Consider the following 19,561-nt stretch of genomic DNA (forward strand, 5'->3'; position numbering starts at 1 on the left):
CTTTCAAATTACAAAGATTCTTGAAGGGTAAAATAGATAGACTTCATTTTTATTTTCCATTACAGTCAGGTGCCAAATAACGTTTCAATGACGGACCTCATATACGATGGTGGTCCCATAAGAACAGGACCATAGAACCTAGGAGTGGGGTAGGCTATACCATCTAGGTTTGTGTAAGTACACTCTGTGATCGCACAATGACAAAATGGCCTAACGACATATTTCTCAGAAGTACCCCCATTCTTAAGCAATGCATGACTGTATTTAAGGACTTTGGAAAAAACCCTCCTTCCCTTTTATTGTAGAAGGACAAGTAGTAAAGAGGCATTCAAAGTGACAGCACAGGTGGTTTGTGGAGAAGATTTTAGTCCTCACATATATAACTTCATTAGAAACTGCAAGAGATATAACTGCCCATGCTCCAAAACATTCAATTGTAAAATACAAGACAAGGAATTGATACAACCATGCTTTGGCCATTGCTTGAGAACTGCCCTTTCCTTCTAATCTATACAAACAAAACACAATGGAACACGTAATACATTCATGCATAATATGGTAGCATATTTACATTGTGCCTGGCTCGAAGAGCTCAAGCAAGTCTCATGTTTTACTCATTCCCTGCCATGGTAGCCTGTTTTTCTTGTTTGCTTACTATATAAATTCAGGCATCCTTAGTGCATCCCACTCTGGTGTTACACAAGCATATCCAAATCATTCAGCCCAAAATACTTTTCCTCTTTCCTGACAACTTGTCTATAAAGAGATACAGAAGGCAGATAATACAGATGCAAAACCTAAGGAGAATAATTTGCTACACTGGAAACCAAGATGTTTAAATTAAAAAACAAAAATTCTTTCTGGTGAAGAAAAATCCTCTTAAACAAATGTTTTGATAAAGAGTTTTGTAGGATGGAACTACTTCCCAAAATATGAGACTAATGTGTATTTCCTTGCAAACCAATTTATTTCCTTTCATTATTATTTACCTTATAGCCAAAGCCCAACTGAAGAAAAAGTTATTCTTTTTCACATGGCGAGAGATAATAAAAAGAGCAATGCAAGCTAGATCTTATAATTCAATATTGGTCTACAAATCTGGTTCTGATAGAGAAATGGGACCAACATTTTCAAAAATCTCAACCACACAAATGAAAGCAATTCAAAAATGCCGTTAACCACTATGTGGTAAAGCCCACCAATCATTCCCTACATCTCGAAGAATCTATTGCCAGATCTATTCACATCACTGTGAGCCCCTTTAAGCCATTCCTTCATCTGTGAAGTTGAGTCCTACCTTGATGGAGTCTCTGTCTGTAGGCAAAACAGCAGCAACACACGCAGATCAAGTGGTGGGAAGAAGGAAAAAAGGAAAATACCACTTAGTTTACATAAAATCATACATTTATCAAACTTCATCTCTGCTAAATAATAAATGGCACAGACATCAACTTTGCTATAAAGTTAATTATTAATACTACTCAACCAGATTCACAGAGAGTCAACCTACCTTTGATACAATTTCAGAAACCAAAGCTGGATATTCATGATTCATACTCCTTATCAACTCTTACACTTAGAAAAGTGTTTGTAATCATGCCTTAGCTCTGAACTATAGCATTAAGGTAACTGGACAACAGATATTATAGTATTTTCAACATCAGAGATGGGAAATTTATGTTTATGTGATAAATAGCATTTACCCAAGATGGTAATTCATGGTAATGACACTGAAACAGGAATAGATATGAGGTTTTAATAATGAACCACACCCTTCCAACTAATGAACCACCTATGTGCTAAGTAAATTCCCACAAAGGAATGCTGGGAGAGACATTTTCATTTGCTTTTCTGCCATTAACTAATAAGAATTATCAGTAAGCACCCTACAAACATACAGTCACATCAAAATGTCTCTGCATCATCACCTACTTTTGTGGAGGGAGGAGACCAACCTAGAAGGAACACAACTGGCCTTTAAATCAATTAAAATTTAAAACAATTGCATACATTGTGTTGTTCTTATCAGAAGAAGTGAGTCCATTTCATGCTTCTATACAGACTGGGTGAGAGAGGTAGTTAAACCAGCAGACTTCATTAATTTGGGCTGCACTTTCTCAATTACTAAGACTACTGAAATTGCTTTCTTACCTGTGAGGTTTTCACTGCACTATATAGGCTGATCTGATTTATAAATAATAATTGATTCTGTCAAATTATCAAGTGAGGCTTTATCAGTCAGTCTTTCCCCAAAATAGATTCGGTCAAAATTAGCTATTAATGCCACTCACTATTTCAAACACAGACTATGGTGGGATTTCATAACTGACTTAAGACTTAGCGAGCACAGGAGGTAGCAGCTGGATCAAAGGCAATAAGCAGGAGCAGGCTCCCTTGCCTTCGAGGAGTGCATTAACTCTTGCCAACCACTAAGGTATCAGTTGGCAAATGACCGCTTCCACTAATTAATCTACCTCCCAACAGAAACCCTTTGTTTAGTCACCAGTAAAATTAAATCCAAAGACAGAATAAACATTGGCAGCCAGACTCTACCCTCAGCAGCAAGCAGGTAATATCAGATTGACATCCTGAGAGAATCGCTCACCTCTTTGGTGATCACTGTCATGGTGCTTCTTCTCATCTTTAATTGGAAGGTGGGACTGGCCTCCCAGGGCACTGGAGAGAGCCAGAAGGCCGGCACTGCTACCGATGGGTGGAATGGCAGGGGGCTGAAGCCCAGAAGGGTGTGGGGTCAGAGGCACCGGCAGACCATGTCCATGTGACAAATGCTGGGCCTGGAGTTGTTGCTGCTGTGAGAAATGAGACAAAGATATTGAACTTGTCCCTTATATCTGCCCCACCCCCCTTCCCCAGCAACAAAAAGAGAGAAAGGAAGTGCAAAAAGAAAATGGAAAACCCAGCATCCATGAAGGAAAGATTTATCCTTCACGTATATTTTTAAAAAGGGGAAGGAGGGAGATATATATGGAGAACGCTATCTTTCTTAGATTTCAGGGTTTTACAATGCACTTTAAATAGCTTAATTTTTAAGTAGTGAAATTATCTAAGTAACTTTTAATAGTTGAAATTCTGACTTCTTTAACACAGAGTCTGGATTTTGTTCTCCAAAATATAAGGCCTCGCTATCATACATTTCTAATCAAAACATATACGTTGGGGGCCAGCTCCGTGGCCGAGTGGTCAAGTTCGCGCGCTCTGCTGCGGCAGCCCAGGGTTCAGATCCTGGGCGTGGACACGGCACCACGCGTCAGGCCACATTGAGGCAGTGTCCCACATCCCACAACTAGAAGGACCTGCAACTAAGATATACAACTATGTACCGGGGGTGTTTGGGAAATAAAGCAGGGAAAAAAAAAAATACGTGACTAACTGTTAAAGCAGTTATGTTGAACAAAAAAAGCTGAAAATTGAGAAAATTAGTGTTCAACAGTTCTCCCTGAACCACTGCACAGCATGCACCGAGAGTTAATTTGAAAAAGAAAACCTGAATTAATAACCCAGAAAAGGAAACTGGTTGCAGCCACCGTTTTAAGCCCTTTAAGTGTCCTCAGCGGTACTTGAGCAAATTACTAAAGAAAATCTAATGTAGCAAGGCTTGGGTCCTCCTGTAGGCTTGCTCAATAATGCTGAAATAATTGGGCACTCTGTGCACGTTTAGTGATGCTCGAATGGAAAGCTAGAGGCCTGCCCTTGTACTCTTCTCCAGCGGCCGCCTCTGTGTTGTGACAGGTTTATCTGAGTGGGACTGTGATGCATGCACCAGTAACTGTGCTGACAAGAGTTTAAAGTCATTTTTACCAGCACACTGGCAACACATGGAGAAAGCCCTCGAGAGGCCAGAATGGGCGTGCTTGACCTCAGTCGAGGCCGCCTCAAGCTCAGCTACAGGAACCACTGTAGGCAGGCCTTGCCGCCTCTTCCATCTGGGAACTGGGCCGGGGAGGAGGCAATGAGGATGCTAAGTTAAATATGACCCTCAACAGGAAGCCCTTCAACCGGACCCTGACTAACAACGTTCTACAAGAACAAGTGTTGAGAAATTCTCAGACTAACTTTCGTACTGATTACATTTTAATTAATGCCTTTAAATAAACCACTTTTCAGGGCTATCCTATGATAGCCAAATAGTCTCTTCGATAATTTTCTGTCTGAGCAGGATTTCACAAAACAGCTTTTTAAAAAATGTGTGGGGTGGCATATTCTGCTCCCTCTTCCCTGGTAAGAAGGATCTTGAAATGCTTTTTTGAATTTTTAAAGAAACACTTGAAAGAAAAAAGTGATCACTTTTTCTCCTCCTCAAATTACTTCTCTTTCCTTGCTCTTCCCCTCTACATGTCTTCCTGCGTCTGACTATAAAAGTCAAAGTACAGCACTAATTAGCTCTTTTCTCCAGCTGACCTACACCTATTTTCTGGCTATGTGCACTTAAATATAGTCAATACAATAAATACAAACACTTCTAAGGCAAGTTTACATACAGAAAATGGAAAATTAGAGCAGCGATCCAGACGCTCCATCTGCCGATGCCCACCCCGAAGCCCTGCCAAAGTGTTACCTAACCAGATAGTTCAAAACAATGTGTTTCTTCTCTGAGTGGCCAACATCATGCTCATCTTTCTTTATGTACAGCTATTTAGTTCTGACCAGAAAGTATGAGCACACAGTCACATTTTCTAAATGTGCAGAAAATAACATCTATGAAGAAAACAAAGCCTTTAGGTAAATATACGGCAAATTCATTTCAAAATCTTGTTCAAAATTCCTCCAATTCTCTTCTCTAAATCCCCAAATACTTGGCGTGCATGGGTCGGGCACGTAGACACTTTCTATCTCAGATCAGAGTTCAACTGGCAAGCGTTTATTCAGAGCCTGCACCTCTCTCTCTCATCACCCTTCCTTGACTCTGAGCTCCGTGAGTGTCCACATCTGACAGAAGCCCAGTGAACTGCAGGCACTGAGATAGTCTTGTATTAGCTGAGCACTTAAAAAATACATGTCTATTTCATTAGACATTAAAAAAGAAAAAAACCGTCAGCCAAAAGCAGTATCTTCAGTGATCCACGTGTTTCACTTTTATTTTTTTCTCACAGGACAAAAATCTAAGTATTAACAGTCTTATTTTTCCATTCGACCAGGCAACTTTTCAAAGGCAGACAATATAGCCCTAGTCTGTTGCACATGCCATTCATAGTGAAGACTTCTTGGGCTCCTCACTTGTGCTCTATTCTACCTCAAAACAGCTCTAACTCTACCTTATTCCTCTCCTCCCTCCATGCCCACCTTGGACAAAGGAGGATCCCTTTTCCCTTCCAAGGCCGACCCCTCCCTACCCACAAGGGCTGTATCATCTTTTCATGTTTTTTTCCCCTGCTCCGTCAATTCTACAACTCTCTCCCCAATCCTCGGTTGTTGTGTCACTGATTTTTGTCTTTCTGCTTGCAAGCTTAACATCAACATCCCTAACATTTTGTTTAAGATGAATTGCCTATCTAATGCCAAAGGAACTTAAGGAAGCGCTTCTTCAGGAGGGGAAAAAACACGGTATTTTAATCACTTTTTGTGTCCTCCACCGCCCCTAATACAAGGTCCTTGCACATAACTGGCACTTGATAAATGTTTGTTAAACTTAATTAAAACAACCTTCCTTTGCCCTCTTCGGCTACTGCCCTGTATATGTATCTGTATCTTTGTCTTCACACAGCCAAACTTCTTTAAAAGCTGGGATAAATCTGCTGTCCCTGCTTCTCAACAATCCTCTCCTGTATACACACACAAACACATATGCACACCCCTTACTCCTTAACCCCCCGTAATCGGGATTCCAGGCCCACCATTCTCATAAAACTGATAACCATTTAGACAGCATTTATTTCCAGATTTCACAGTTTTCTTCCTCTCTGACATATTTGCAGCCATGGACAGCACATCCTCCTTGCTGAAGCTCTGCTCCCCCTGCAACGATCACCAGGGCTCTCGTGAGCTCTCGGAATGCTCCCATTAGAGTCCCATCTTGGCTTTTTCTCCTGCTCACTAAAAAGTAAAGTCCTAACCCTTCCGCTCCTCTCCCGTGCTCCAGTACCCCTCATCTACCTTCTTGCCAGACAATTTGATTTGGGAGTCCAGCATTACCTGAAGATGAAAATGTTAAACACAAACCCTCTAAGCACCTTCTACTGGCTCAAAATATCAGTCACTGTCGATTCGTTTTTCTTCTATGCTCCTATATCCATAATCACTCAATCCTGTCAATTCTGAAATAATTCCTTATGTTTCTAGTGCCACCATATACTAGGGAGACCCTTATTATCCCACACTTTGATTACTACAAGTCTCCAGAAGCTCATTTTGGTTCCAATGAACCCATCCTGCATCACCACTGGCAATTTTTTTCCTCAATTCATGTCATCTCCCGTCTCTCAGAACCACCCCTCCATTAGTTATCTAAGTTGTGCTCACCAAGCCCAGCTCAGCTCATGTTTCACCTGTTCTGCAAAGGCTTCTCCAAACATTCCACCTGACCACCATCTTACAGGGCCCCCTGTATCATTCACTGGCATAGGCTGCCTCATAAACGTACTGTTATTCATCTTTTTATTAATGAGTTGACCTTGACTTGCCAACGAGATTGTGAGACTCTGGAGAGAAGAGGCCAGCCTCAGGCCTTTGCACCCTGGCACCCAGTTCACCAGGACTTAGTCACATCACCACGTACTTAAACCTTCCGAAGAAGTAAATTCTACTAAATAGAAAAAGAGTTCCTATATTCCTTTTAGCAGACTTTCACTGTTAAGACATCTTACATAACCAGAGAATTTATCAAAACTAAAAAATTAACATTGGTACATTACTATTAATCCAACTACAGACTTTATTCAGATTTCCCTAGTTTTTCCACTAATATCATTTTTCTGTTCAAGGATGCCACACTACATTAAGAGGTTTTAATTTTTTACTTATTACACCAAAATTATAAAGCCCTTTCCAAGATCTTACGAATGGCAACATCCAAATTACAGATTGTTCAAAAGAATATGCCTAGAACTTATGAGGAAAAAAAATGAGAAGGGGTTACCATAAACCCCTTTTACAAGTCATCCATCATACACAGAAAATATCAAACCAAAAAAAGCACACTTGGTACAGCATCCTATAGAAAGTAATAATTTTTATCAAGTGTTTAAAATATAAAACTACGATAAAAATGAGATTAAATAAGTCACCAAAAAGTATAAGATAAAAATATAAGACAGATATACTGAAATACTTTGGCAGGTTTTAAAATGTTTACATCAATAAACTAGACCACTCCATATTCAGTGGTCATTTTTAAGCTTCTTTGTAAGTTTTCTCACCTTAGAAACTGTCGTAGTAATAAACTGACAGATACAACAGATAATGACTCTTGATTAGTCAATGAAACCAATGACCTAGAGGCCATCTTCTTTAAATAAAAACAGTAAGTCACCAACAGCTAAACTGAACTTCACCCTTTCCTCTATTTAAAAAAAGGTTTTACCAAATTTCAAATAACATTCAAGAATTCAATATAAAAAAGAATCTCATCAACAGAGGAAAACTCAAAGCAGATTCCCTGGAGAAGGAGTCAAGTCTCTCTGGATATTACTCAAGGAGCTGAGAGTAGGTAACCTAACAGACTGCCCTACAACAGAAGAAAGCTTGGAGATGTTTCCCCATAACACTAACACTGTCCTCAGATCCCTGCCCCATCTGTGCTAATTACAGAGCAATTAACCTGCAAAGGGTTACTACTTCACCCTCTAGTCACGCTAAGAAACATCAAACCTCTTGCTTTTAAAGACAGAGGGAAGGCAAATGTATATTGAGTACACAGATCAACATTGATTTCTTACTAAAATAATTTAAGATAAATCACCATTCTACATAATTACTAACCGGTAGGTTAAAAAATGTTGATTTTAGAAGGAAAAACCCAAAAAACAATAAAGCCAAAGAATCAAAGAGGATGGCATATACTGCAGCAGTACCAATTAAACATTAAAATAAACTACACTGGGGGCTGGCCCCGTGGCTGAGTGGTTAAGTTCACGAGCTCTGCTTTGCTGGTCCAGGGTTGTACCAGTCCAAATCCTGGGCGCAAACATGGCACCGCTCATCAGGCCACGCTGAGGGGGCGTCCCACATGCCACAACTAGAAGGACCCACAACTAAAAATACACAACTATGTACTGGGGGGTTTTGGGAGAAAAAGGCAAAATAAAATCTTAAAAAAAAACAAACTAGACTGTATGTAACCATAACAGAATAATATACTGAGAAAGATACATATCTTGGAAAAATTCTTCTCACTGGCATTCCTAAGCCATTATTATCTTTGGGTGATATTAAACAACAACAAACAACTCATCTCAAACCACAATACAAAAGAAAAATCCTCTTTTCTGTTCCCTTGCTAAGCCATTCAAGAGAATAAACACTAAAATGGAGTGAACTTGAAACTTAGGCAAGTAAGTACTCCATTAAGATAATTAATTTAATTTTGAAAAATAGTAATTATTTCTGAAAATATATAGCAATGAGGTGGTAGACAGAGCCTCAGTTCTGTTAATAGCTTTTTACTGGAGTTTCTGTAAGAAAGAATTATTTCCTTGCAGTTTCAAGTTTGTAAGGAAGGGTAGGAAAAAATCACTGCAAATTGAAGTTCACAGGAAATGTTATCTTTCTGAGCAAAGACAGGAATTCTTTTTAATTGAATGTCCCCAACTACTTGATCACCAGGGTTTGACAGGCTAATGACCAACCAGGAGCTGGGTGAGGGCACAGTTGCAGTCCATACACGTCCCTAACAATTCTGGACCATCTCCAACTGGAAACCAGACAGAGGTTTTCTTGTTCCTCATCCCTACTATGCTATCAACAACAGAAGGATCCTCAAACAAAAATACGCATTTTTCTTAGAAGTAATGACACTCCAGTAGCTATGAGCACACTTAGTGCCATATCTTGGTTTCTTTAAAAAAAAAGTGCAAGGTGAGCCTGCTACATCTTGCAGAAAGCAAGAAAGCTCCCTAGACTAATGGATAGTGACAAATAGGACAACAAGCCAACTTCAAGGGGTCCTCACTGGCAAAACTTCAGACAACTTAAGCACAACTTAAGCATGAGGAATAGTAAGTATAATAGATTAGAACACATTTTAATAAAAAGTTTCCAGGAGGGGGATCCATGGGTCCCCAAGAAAACAGGAGGAGCTTGTGGGGCATTTTGGGGCAAAGGACTACAGAATGGCTCCCAGGCCCACAACTCCTCTTCTACCAGCTGGCCAAGCTGCGTGCACTCAGCACGTGTGCTGCGATCCACCCAGGAGCCGCCAGGCTAGGAGAGAAGTGAGGGAGGGCCCAAGAGACCTTCAGAGGGGCCAGGAGAGAGGGGGCAACAGACTCTGAAATAGAGCAGCAAGCACAGGTGAGGGCCCAGGACTAGGCTGGTATCTATACTCTTTGGACTGTAAAGATACCCTTTTAGTAAGGACACTGTCTGTCGGGGTTGGGCTGAGTCTGAGAAAGGAGACCCGGATGGCATTCAGGGACGCATCATAATGAAGCAGCATCAGAGCCACCTGGCTGGAATGCTTACCATCTATGTAAGCAAGAGCCGTCACTTCACCTTTCCAAGTCTTGGTTTCTTCATGTACAAAGTGGGAACAGTTATAAAATCTACCTCCCTAAGACTGTGGGGAGAATTATATGAGACTGTGCATATAAAACCCTTAGCACAGTGCTTGGCAAATAATAAGCACTCAATAAATGGCGGCTGCTGTTATTGGAAAAAATTCCACACTCACATACACACACACACACACACACACACACACACACACACACACACGGGGGGCGGGGGGAGGGTCGGGGTCCTCTTCTTTACGGAATAATATTAATTTAAAGGAGAAAAAATTTAAAATTTACCACTTCACCACTTCAAATGTATTAATGGTATCAACAGATGCTAAAAGCCCTGGGTAAACAGCTGCTAGGAACAGGTTACTCAGTGTCAAAGCATCACCCACAGATTACCAAACTTCACCGATAATGTGAAACAAGGGGTAGTATTTTTACTAAAAATGCTTCACCTGAACCTAAACATAAGCAAACAATCCAGACAAATCCAGATTGTGGGACATTCCATAAGCCTGGCCTGGAATCTTCGAAATGCCAATGTCATAAAGTAAAATGGTTTGGGGATTGTTCTACACGAGAGAGGACTAAAGAGACAGGACAACAAAGGCGTTTTGTAATGTGAGTCCTAGATTAGGGGAAAGCGTGAGGGAGGAAAAGGTGCTATCAAGGACATTTTGTGGACAACTGGGGAAATAAGAATATGAGCTATAAACTGGCTATGTGGACGGTTCACTGTGTCATGTTTATACAGGAAAGGGCCCTTGCTCACAGAAGATGCAAGCTGATGTGTTAAGGTGTGAAATGTCATCATGACTGACCCTGGCCTTCAAACAGTTCAGCACAAAGAGTATGTACGTCTGTGTGTGTATACACAAACATAAAGCAAAAGTGACAAAATATTAACTAGTGAATCTAGGTGATGAGTACACCGTGTTTGTTTTACTATTCTTTCCACTTCCCTCTAGTTGTGGGGGTGGGGAAAACAAGATGTGCCCTTCTGGCCAAAAGATTGGGAGTTCTTGCTTTTAAAAAATACCTCTAGCAGAAGCTAAAGTTTCAGTGAACAAATGAAAAGAAACAAGAATAAAAAAAGAACAAACGAAGGAACTTTTCAACCTAAGCTTATCTGTAACTCATTCCTGATGACTTAAACCATGAGATTTACTGCAGGGGAAGGACCTGCGTTTAGAGCAACCCAAGAAAGATGCGCACGGCCAGCATAAAACCACAGCTCCCTGTGGTCCTCAAGATCCCCGGCCTAGTCTTTAAGGCGAGGACAGGTAACAGAGAAAAGAAGCAAAGCCCAGGAGTGCAGTGCCAAGGACTCCATCGTCCTAACTGCAATGTAACTCACGAAGTAATACCAGCAAGAAAAGGAGGGCATAAAAGCCAAACACCTGATTCATTATATTAACTTTCCCATCAGTGACCCGTTAGAATTTTTTCTGAATTGGTCCCAAGTTTACTAAGAAAGGTATTTCTAAGCAAATTAATAATAGAAATACAATTTCCCAGAGGAAGTAGTTGTTTAAGCTATTTAAAGAATTTTTTTTCAGAGATTTTTAACACATTATCTTATTGAAACTGATGCTGCTATTTTGTATTTTAGTCATACGTCACCAAGATAAGGGATCCTGCTCAGAAAACCTTTCTTTTGTTACTTCAGAGTACTTAAAAAAAGTAAAGCCACATTTAAAAAGCCTATCTACTTTAGGTTTTCAACAACCTTGCACTTGATCTTCGAACTTTACAAGTAGAATGAACCTCAGATGATACCTAGATGAGTTGCTTCCCAACATTGACAACTCATGTGTGTTTCCTGTGTATACAATACACATGTAAATGAAAAGTTCAGCATACAATACCAAATACTATGTGTGGCACACTCTAATGTTTTCTACTCTCTTATATTTTTTAGTAAAAAATGTTGACTACAGCTCACTGAATTATTTCACTGCATACTCATGACTCTCATGACCTGCCATTTGAAGAACACTGAACCAGGCTGTGATACTGTATTTATAACAAGAAATATATATTTGGTCTTCATCTCCATTTCTGCCAGCGAGCTCCTAAAACCCTTGAAACTTCCTAAATGATGAGAGCAATAAGGACATCTTTTGTTATTTTAATTAGGTGACTTTAGGAAAACACCTAAGGATGGGAGTTGGTTGCCAGGGGAACCAACCATGTGATTAGAGGGTTGGAACTTTCAGTCCCACCCCTCAACCTCCGGGGAGGGGAGAGGGCCTGGAGATTGCGTTCCATCATCAACGGCCAATGATGTAATCAATCCTGCTGATGTAACAAAGCCTCCATAGAAACCCAAAAGGACAGGGTCCAGAGGGCTTCTGGCTTGATGAATATGTGAAGATGTGGAGAGTGTGGCACCTCAGCGACAGTATGGTCCCTTTCCCCATACCTTGCCCTAAGCATCTCTTCCATCTGGCTGTTCCTGAGTTATACTCATATAATAAACAAGTAATTAGTAAGTAAAATGTTTCTCTGAGTTCTATGAGTTGGTCAAGCAAATTACTCAAACCCAAGGAAGGGGCTGTTGGAAGCAAAGGTGAAAACCTGGACTTGCAATTGGCATCTGAAGCAGCGGGGTGGGAGGACAGTCTTGTAGGACTGAGTTCTTAACCTGTGAGATCTGACGCCATCTCACAGTAGACAGTATCAGAAGTGAATTGAACTGTAGGACACCCAGCTGATGGTTGAGAATTGCCTGGTGGCGTGAACCTAGCTCCCCAACATTGGAATTGGCTGCAGAATTTTACAGGCCAACACCTGCACACTGAGACTCGAGGTAAAAGTTGGTGGGAGAATGCATCAGCATCAAGAATGGAGCACGTGCCACACCACCCAGTCGGCTACCTCATCTTTCTTAACTAGGGAGGTCTTACCACAAGAGGTAAACAATCCTTCATTCATAAAAAATCAACAGAGACAGCCCCTCTAGGGAAGTGATCTTGAACTGAGACCTGAAGGCTGAGAATGAGAGTACATTGCAGAGAACTGGGAGAAGGGAATCGCAGGTGAGAGAAAAGCAGTTGCAGAGGCCCAGAAGAGGAAAGGTGCCTGAGGGGCCAAGGAAAAAAAGGAAGTCTGATGGGAACCCAGGGAGCAAGGGGCAAGTGTGACACAATATGAATATTAGAAGAATCCGATCATGGACGAAGGAAAGGGCATTAGACTTTCATTTAAGAGTAAGACAACCCTGGGGCAGGCCTGGTAGCGTCGTGGTTAAGTTCACACACACTACTTCAGTTGCTCGGGGTTCGCCAGTTTGGATCCTGGGCGCAGACGGACACATCAGTCATCAAGCCATGCTGTGGCGGCATCCCACATAGAAGCACTAGAAGGACCTACTACTAGGAGATACAACTGTGTATTGAGGCTTTGGGGAAGGGAAAAAGAAACAAAAAAAGGAAGATTGGCAACAGATGTTGCTCAGGGTCAATCTTCCTCACCAAAAAGAAAAAGCCTATCTTTAAAAAATATTAATAATAATAAGACTTTTAGGCTGTGGTGAATTTTTTTGGTTTTGTTTTGTTTTTTAAGTTGAACTTTTAGTTTGTCCTTAACTGGTATAGGCTGGATCATAATCAATTTTTGGCTATATGTGTTACAAATACCTTCTCTCAGTTTCTGGCTTGTCTTTTCATTTTCTTTAAGATATCTTTTGAAGAACAGATGTTTTTAATTTTAACTAATATTATCAATCTTTTTTCTTACAGTTTGAGCTTTCTGCAACCCATTAAGAAATCCTTCTCTACTTCAAGATAAAAAACAAACTCTTTTTTTCCTGAAAAAAAATTTTTTTTTTTGAGGAAGATTAGCCTTGAGCTAACGTCTACCGCCAATCCTCCTCTTTTTTGCTGAGCAACACTGGTCCTGAGCTAACCTCTGTGCCCGTTTTCCTCGACTTTGTATGTGGGACACCTGCCACAGCATGCCTTGACAAGCGGTGCACAGGTGCACACCCGGGAGCTGAACTGGCGAACCCCAGGCCACTGAAGCATAACACGCAAACTTAATTGCTGGGCCACCAGGCTGGCCCCTCTGAAATTTTACAGGATACCTTGTAAAGTTGGGCCTCAACTAACTGGGTAGATGCTTGTACTATTAATTCAGATGGGGAAGAAGAGAGGAGGAATGGGCCTAGAAAAAAAATTGTTTTATAATTTTTTTAATACTTTACTTTTATAGAGCAGTTTTAGGTTCATGGTTTTAACTTTTTTAGATTGGACAAGCTATATGTTAAACGAAGACAAATAGAATGGAAAGAAATCAAAAGCCAAGCATAATCCTACCATCCAAAGAAAACTACTAATATAACGTTGGTTGAGTCCATCTAGTATTCTTCAATGCATTTCAATGCATCATGTTATCCTGTAATTTAAAATGCTACTTCTTGTTCTATTTAGTGTGTATCAAAAAACATTTTCCCATATCCCTAAGTAATGCTTTGACCACGACATCATTTGTAATGGCTACACAATATACGCCATTGTATAGATATATGAGAGTTCGCTTGAGCAATCCTCAATCACTGGGTTAAAGCTCAGGTTGTTTCCAATTTTGATACATATGTAGAAAGTCACCATGGCATTACAGTATATCAGTTAAGATAGCTCCTCTGCAAGTTACAGAATGCCCAAATGAAAGTGGCCTTTAAATAATAGGGGTGTTTAATTCTCACAGAAGTGGTCCTGAGTTGGTTGGATGACTTGGCAATATCAAGGCTCTGGGTCAACATCTCTGATTCTTGTGGCCTCTCTTGTATCCCATTTCCCCCCAGATGGCTGCCACATCTCCAAGCATTAACTCATAATCTCACATGACCATGTTCAAATGCAGAAAGGATGGTAATTCTCTCTTTATGGTTCTTTCTGTTAAGGGCAAGAAGGTATCTCCTTATATCTCATTGACCTAGACAGGGTCACATGCCCACAGCTCAGCTGTGAGGAAGGCTGGACAGAGCATCTGGAATGTTTTAGCCTCCATTGTAGGAGGTAGGCTCTGCCCATAAGAAACAACCAACAAAACATGCCTTGACATCTGTCTGTCTTTTTTTTTTTTTTTTTTTGAGGAAGATTAGCCCTGAGCTAACTACTGTCAATCCTCCTCTTTTTGCTGAAGAAGCCTGGCCCTGAGCAAACATCCGTGCCCATCTTCCTCTACTTTATATGTGGGACGCCTGCCACAGCATGGCTTTTGCCAAGTGGTGCCATGTCTGCACCCAGGATCTGAACCGGCGAACCCCGGGGCCACCGAGAAGCAGAAAATGTGAACGTAACCACTGCGCCACCGAGCCAGCCCCTTGACATCTGTCTTTACTCATAGGCCATTCTGAGGCTATTAGCTGAAAGAAACCCAGGAGCAACCTCTGAGCTTTCAATCCAAGTAGACAGTAGCTTGAACTGTTTTTCTCCTCTCAACAGTTTCTTCTCCCAGATATTAATTTGTGCAGAGCTGTGTCTACAAATTGCTTTGGGTCAATCCAGAAACACCCTAGGGAAATAAAAAAATACAACATGACTGCCACTTTGCTTTGGGACCACAGTGGCACTGTCCCTGTTGGCCACAGAAGACAAGCTGGGCCAAGATAAACTCTTTCCTTTGTTACGAATCTACCAAGGGGAAAAAACGTACGAGACTCACAAGGGCAGACTAGCCAGGGAAGCACCTTAAAAAGGGATCAAGAATGTGCCATCTTTATTTTTTCTTAAAAGGGTTGGGGGGGGGGGGTTTAGCTAAAACTCTTGCTTAGTAGGTCAACATCATTATTTAAGTTTGCAATATTACTATAATCCATGAAGCAGTTGTTATTCACAAGTAGGATGGACAAGATTTTCTCAAGATGGAGAAATGGAAGCAGAGAAAAAATACACAGTTTATGTAGTATAAGGCAATGAAATAATTTCAAAGACAGAACTCTCCAAAATATACCAGCAATCTCTATGGGCTCTAACTTACTTATGCCCCGAGCGTGGGCCCATTGTTCCTTGCCTACCAGTCATCCCCCTTCCTCACCCACTGCTCTAATTAGCTGACCCTCACTTGTATTTTCATGGATAACTGCCACCCCAGTCAGTCTCCCCTTGTGCTTGGTTCACAAATTTATATAAATGAGATTTATCCATCTATGGATCTACTCCTCTCACGAAACCATGAGCGCTGAAGGGGCAGGGACCAGTTCTTAGTTGTCATTGTGCCCCAGAACTTTAAAGGATGTTTCTATAAACAGGAAAGTAAAACATAAAGCATTCTGAAGAAATATTTACTTGCCTGTACTTTCTTTATGACTATCTGAGCTGCTGGCTCCAGTTAATTCCTTTTAATATAAACAATATCCCAAGCAGTCATTATCATTAATTGTTAGTTAAAGTTTAAATGTTTAATGTGGCTAACTTATTTTCCATATATCAACAAAATGTAGTTGTTTTTTTCCCCAACCCGTCAATAGTTGAAGAAACTCCCCCAATATTTAGAAACAAATTCAGTGTCAACTCCTGATTTCCAGGTTTCTGAACAACCATCCAGCAATGTCTCCTCGTAATGCTATAGACAAGTGCTTTCTAGCTACAGGTTTTCCACCAAACACTTTGTTCTTTCCTATCTGGATCTTGCAGAGTTCTAGTCCCATAAGCACAGGTTTAAACATTTTTGCGTCATGGGACCCTTGGTGAATCTAAGATCAAAATTTCTTCCCCAGGAAACGTATACCCCACCCTCCCACCCCCACACACAATTTTGCCAACATCTCAGGGAGCTAATGAACAGCCTAAGACCCAAGCATGAAATCTGAGAAGATCCAAGGACCTAAGTTTAAAATACTTGCTTTGGTAGTAGTGTTTATGACAACTTTTGATTCTCACGTAGGAGAGTAAGTTACAACAGACAGGAAACAATAGCAGGAGTCAAAAGTATCCAACTGCTCTATGGAACTAATACAATTCAGAGAACTTAGGCTAACCAATTACTATGTGCATCAGGCACACCCAACTTCCATTTCTCTCCTTGCGCTCTGGACACTAAGCACTGGACAATCCTATTAGCACAGAGGGATAAAGAGACTATTGATCCTAGTGTAAAAGAAAGACGAACACAAGTCGAGGGAACAAATAAGGGACAGTGTAACAGAACGGTTAAATGCGTGAGCTCTGAAGTCAGTCTAAGTTTAGATCCCCATTCTACCAGGTTCTCCCTGTGTGGCCTTCAGAAAACTACTAACAACCCTTTGGAGCCTTAGCTTCATTATCTGCAAAGTTGGGGACAGTAAGACTACCTTCCACGTGGGGATGATGTGAAGATTAAATAGAATAATGCATGCAAATGCTTAGCACAGTACTTGACACAAAGCAAATACTCAAAAACATTTGCTATTTTTAGTTACACGTTTAGGGAAAAGAATATAAGCCTAGGGATACAATAAATCCAGAGAAATCAAAAGGTCCCTAAGTTTTAAAAATATCCTATCATCATCAAAACAAAGAGGTTTACAAAACCATACAATGTTAGAAGAGCAGATAATACTTCAGGGGCTATCAGCTCCGGTCCTGCATTCTACACCGCAGGTGAGAAAACTTCTAAGTGAAATTCCTAAGCTCATACTATATAGGTGATAGCCAGAATTGTGCATTATCTATCAGTTCACAATTTCTCTCAATCTTGGCTCAAAATTGTGGGGGTAAAAGTCCCAATGTGAAAATAGCTCAAAACTGATTATTTGTTCATTTAACAAATATTTATTGAACAGATCTTTATTAAATATTATAAACAAATTATTGTACATTTATTCAACAGTTACTGAGTACTTATTGTACAAATATTTATTGAAAAAGATGAGCTAGATATCGTCCTAGGCACCATGGCTATAGAAATGAACAAGATCTCACGTTCTAGTGATGGGAAAATCACACACATAAATAAATGGTTATTGCTATGAGAAAAATAAAATGGGCTAATGGGACAGAGAATGAGTTAGGTGAAGGAGCTATTAACATCTGCCAGCCAGAGAAATCCTTTCTCAGGAGATGAAATCTGAGATGGGACTTCAAAGAAGAGCATGAGGAAAACCACGTCAAGAGGTGGAAGACGGACATTCTAGAGGGTGGAAGAGGTGGTGCACAAACCCTCAGTCAAGAAGATGCCTGGGGTGATCTAGGGACAGAAGAAAAAGGCCATGTGCCTGAAGGACAAGTCAAATAAAGAGAATGAGTAGTAGACGACATCAGAGAGGTGGGTGAAGGGTCAGCTCACCGTCTTGCAGGCCATGGTAAGAAATTTCAACTTCATTCTAAGCAAAATGGGCAGCCATCAGAGCAAAGGGTTAACCTTCCTGAGTTCTGAGTTTTAACCAGAGCTCTGAGGGGTACTGGAAAGAGGGTGAGAACAGTAAAGAATAAGCACAAAATAGAATGGAGAATATCAATAATGAAAGCTACAGAAATCAAGACACTGTGTCACTGGCAAAAGACTAGCTATGCACTCGAACGGAAGAGAATAGAGCCTAGAAATGGACCCACACATAGAGTCGATCAATTTTCAACAATGGTACAAAGGCAATTCAATGGAGAAAAGACAGTCTTTTCAACAAATGGTGCTGGAACCAGTGAATCGGATGTCCATCTGAAAAAAAAAAGAAAAAAGAAACTCTACCCACAACTCACACCATAAACAAAAATTAACTTCAACTGGATCATGGACCTAAATGTAAAATTTCTACAAGAAAACCTTTGTGGTGGGTTAGGCAAAGATCACTGAGGAACACATCAAAAGTAAGACATAAAAAATAGTCATAAATTAGACATCATCCATGTTAAAAACTTCTGTTCTTCAAACACTATTAAAAAAAATTAAGCACCACAGATTGGGAGAATATATTTGAAAAATACATGAAGGACTTAAATCCAGAATATTAAAAAAACTCTCAAAACTCAAAAATAAAAAAGAACTGACTCAAGAAAAAACAAGGCAAAGATTTGAGCAGATACTCATCAGAGAAGATATAGGTATGGCAAACAAGCACATAAAAAGAAACCTCATTAGCTATTACAGAAATGCATAAAAACATGAGTACCACCGTACAGCTATTAGAAACGGCTAAAAAACTCCAAAAACCTAGAATTCCACATGCTCGTGAGGATGTGGAGCAAGGGCTCTCTCATACAGACTAGTGAGACTGAAAACAAAATGGTCACTTGGCAAACCTAGGGCAGCCACTTCGAAAGTTAAACGTAAAACTGAGCAATCCTACTTCCAAGTAACTGCCCCCCAAATGAAAACTTATATTCTACAAAAACCTGTATGTGAATATTTCTTGGGGCTTTATTTACGAATCACCAAAACCTGGAGAAAACCCAATGTCCTTCAAGGGGTGAAGGTAAACAAATGGTACATCCATATAATGGAATATTACCCAGCTCTACAAAGGCACTAACTAGTACTGATCCAGGGAAACACACGGACAGATCTCAAAGGCATTATGCTAAATGAAGGATGAAAACTCAAAAGGCTACATTATAGTGTGTAACTCCACTTACACAACATTCTCAAAAATGCTCACTTTGGAAGAAAAAACATTATCGGTGGTCTCCAGGGACTAGAGTAGAGAATAGCACTGACTACAAAGAATAAGAGAATTTGGAGGAACAGGGTAGGGCTAGAGAGAAATGCTCTGTATCTTGAGAGTGGTGGCAGTTACACAACTGCACTTGGTTGTCAAAACTCATCACACCGTATGCTAGAAAAGGAAAATTTCCTCTATGTAAACTAGACCTCAATAAACCTGACTTAAAAAAAGAATAATGATTCGTATTTCTAGATTCCTAATTCCAAATAGCTGCAAATATAAAAAATACACAAATCTGTAAACA

General features: G+C 40.3%; 1 protein-coding gene across 9 annotated transcripts in view; it reads right to left on the reverse strand.

Annotated features, from left to right (window-relative positions):
* Positions 1–19,561, reverse strand: part of TLE4 (TLE family member 4, transcriptional corepressor) — a 141,616-nt gene that overhangs the window by 65,613 nt on the left and 56,442 nt on the right. For 5 of the 9 annotated variants that reach the window (XM_046664504.1, XM_046664508.1, XM_046664500.1 and 2 more), the window contains 2 exons: positions 2,606–2,810; positions 1,298–1,314 (listed from right to left, as the gene is read on the reverse strand). In XM_046664504.1, the coding sequence (XP_046520460.1) occupies positions 1,298–1,314; positions 2,606–2,810 (222 nt within the window). The remainder of the gene's footprint in view (positions 1–1,297; positions 1,315–2,605; positions 2,811–19,561) is intronic. The other 4 variants (XM_046664505.1, XM_046664501.1, XM_046664507.1 and 1 more) reach the window with 1 other exon arrangement.

The sequence above is a fragment of the Equus quagga genome, chromosome 6 (genome assembly GCF_021613505.1).
Source record: "Equus quagga isolate Etosha38 chromosome 6, UCLA_HA_Equagga_1.0, whole genome shotgun sequence".
Classification (NCBI taxonomy): Eukaryota; Metazoa; Chordata; class Mammalia; order Perissodactyla; family Equidae; genus Equus; species Equus quagga.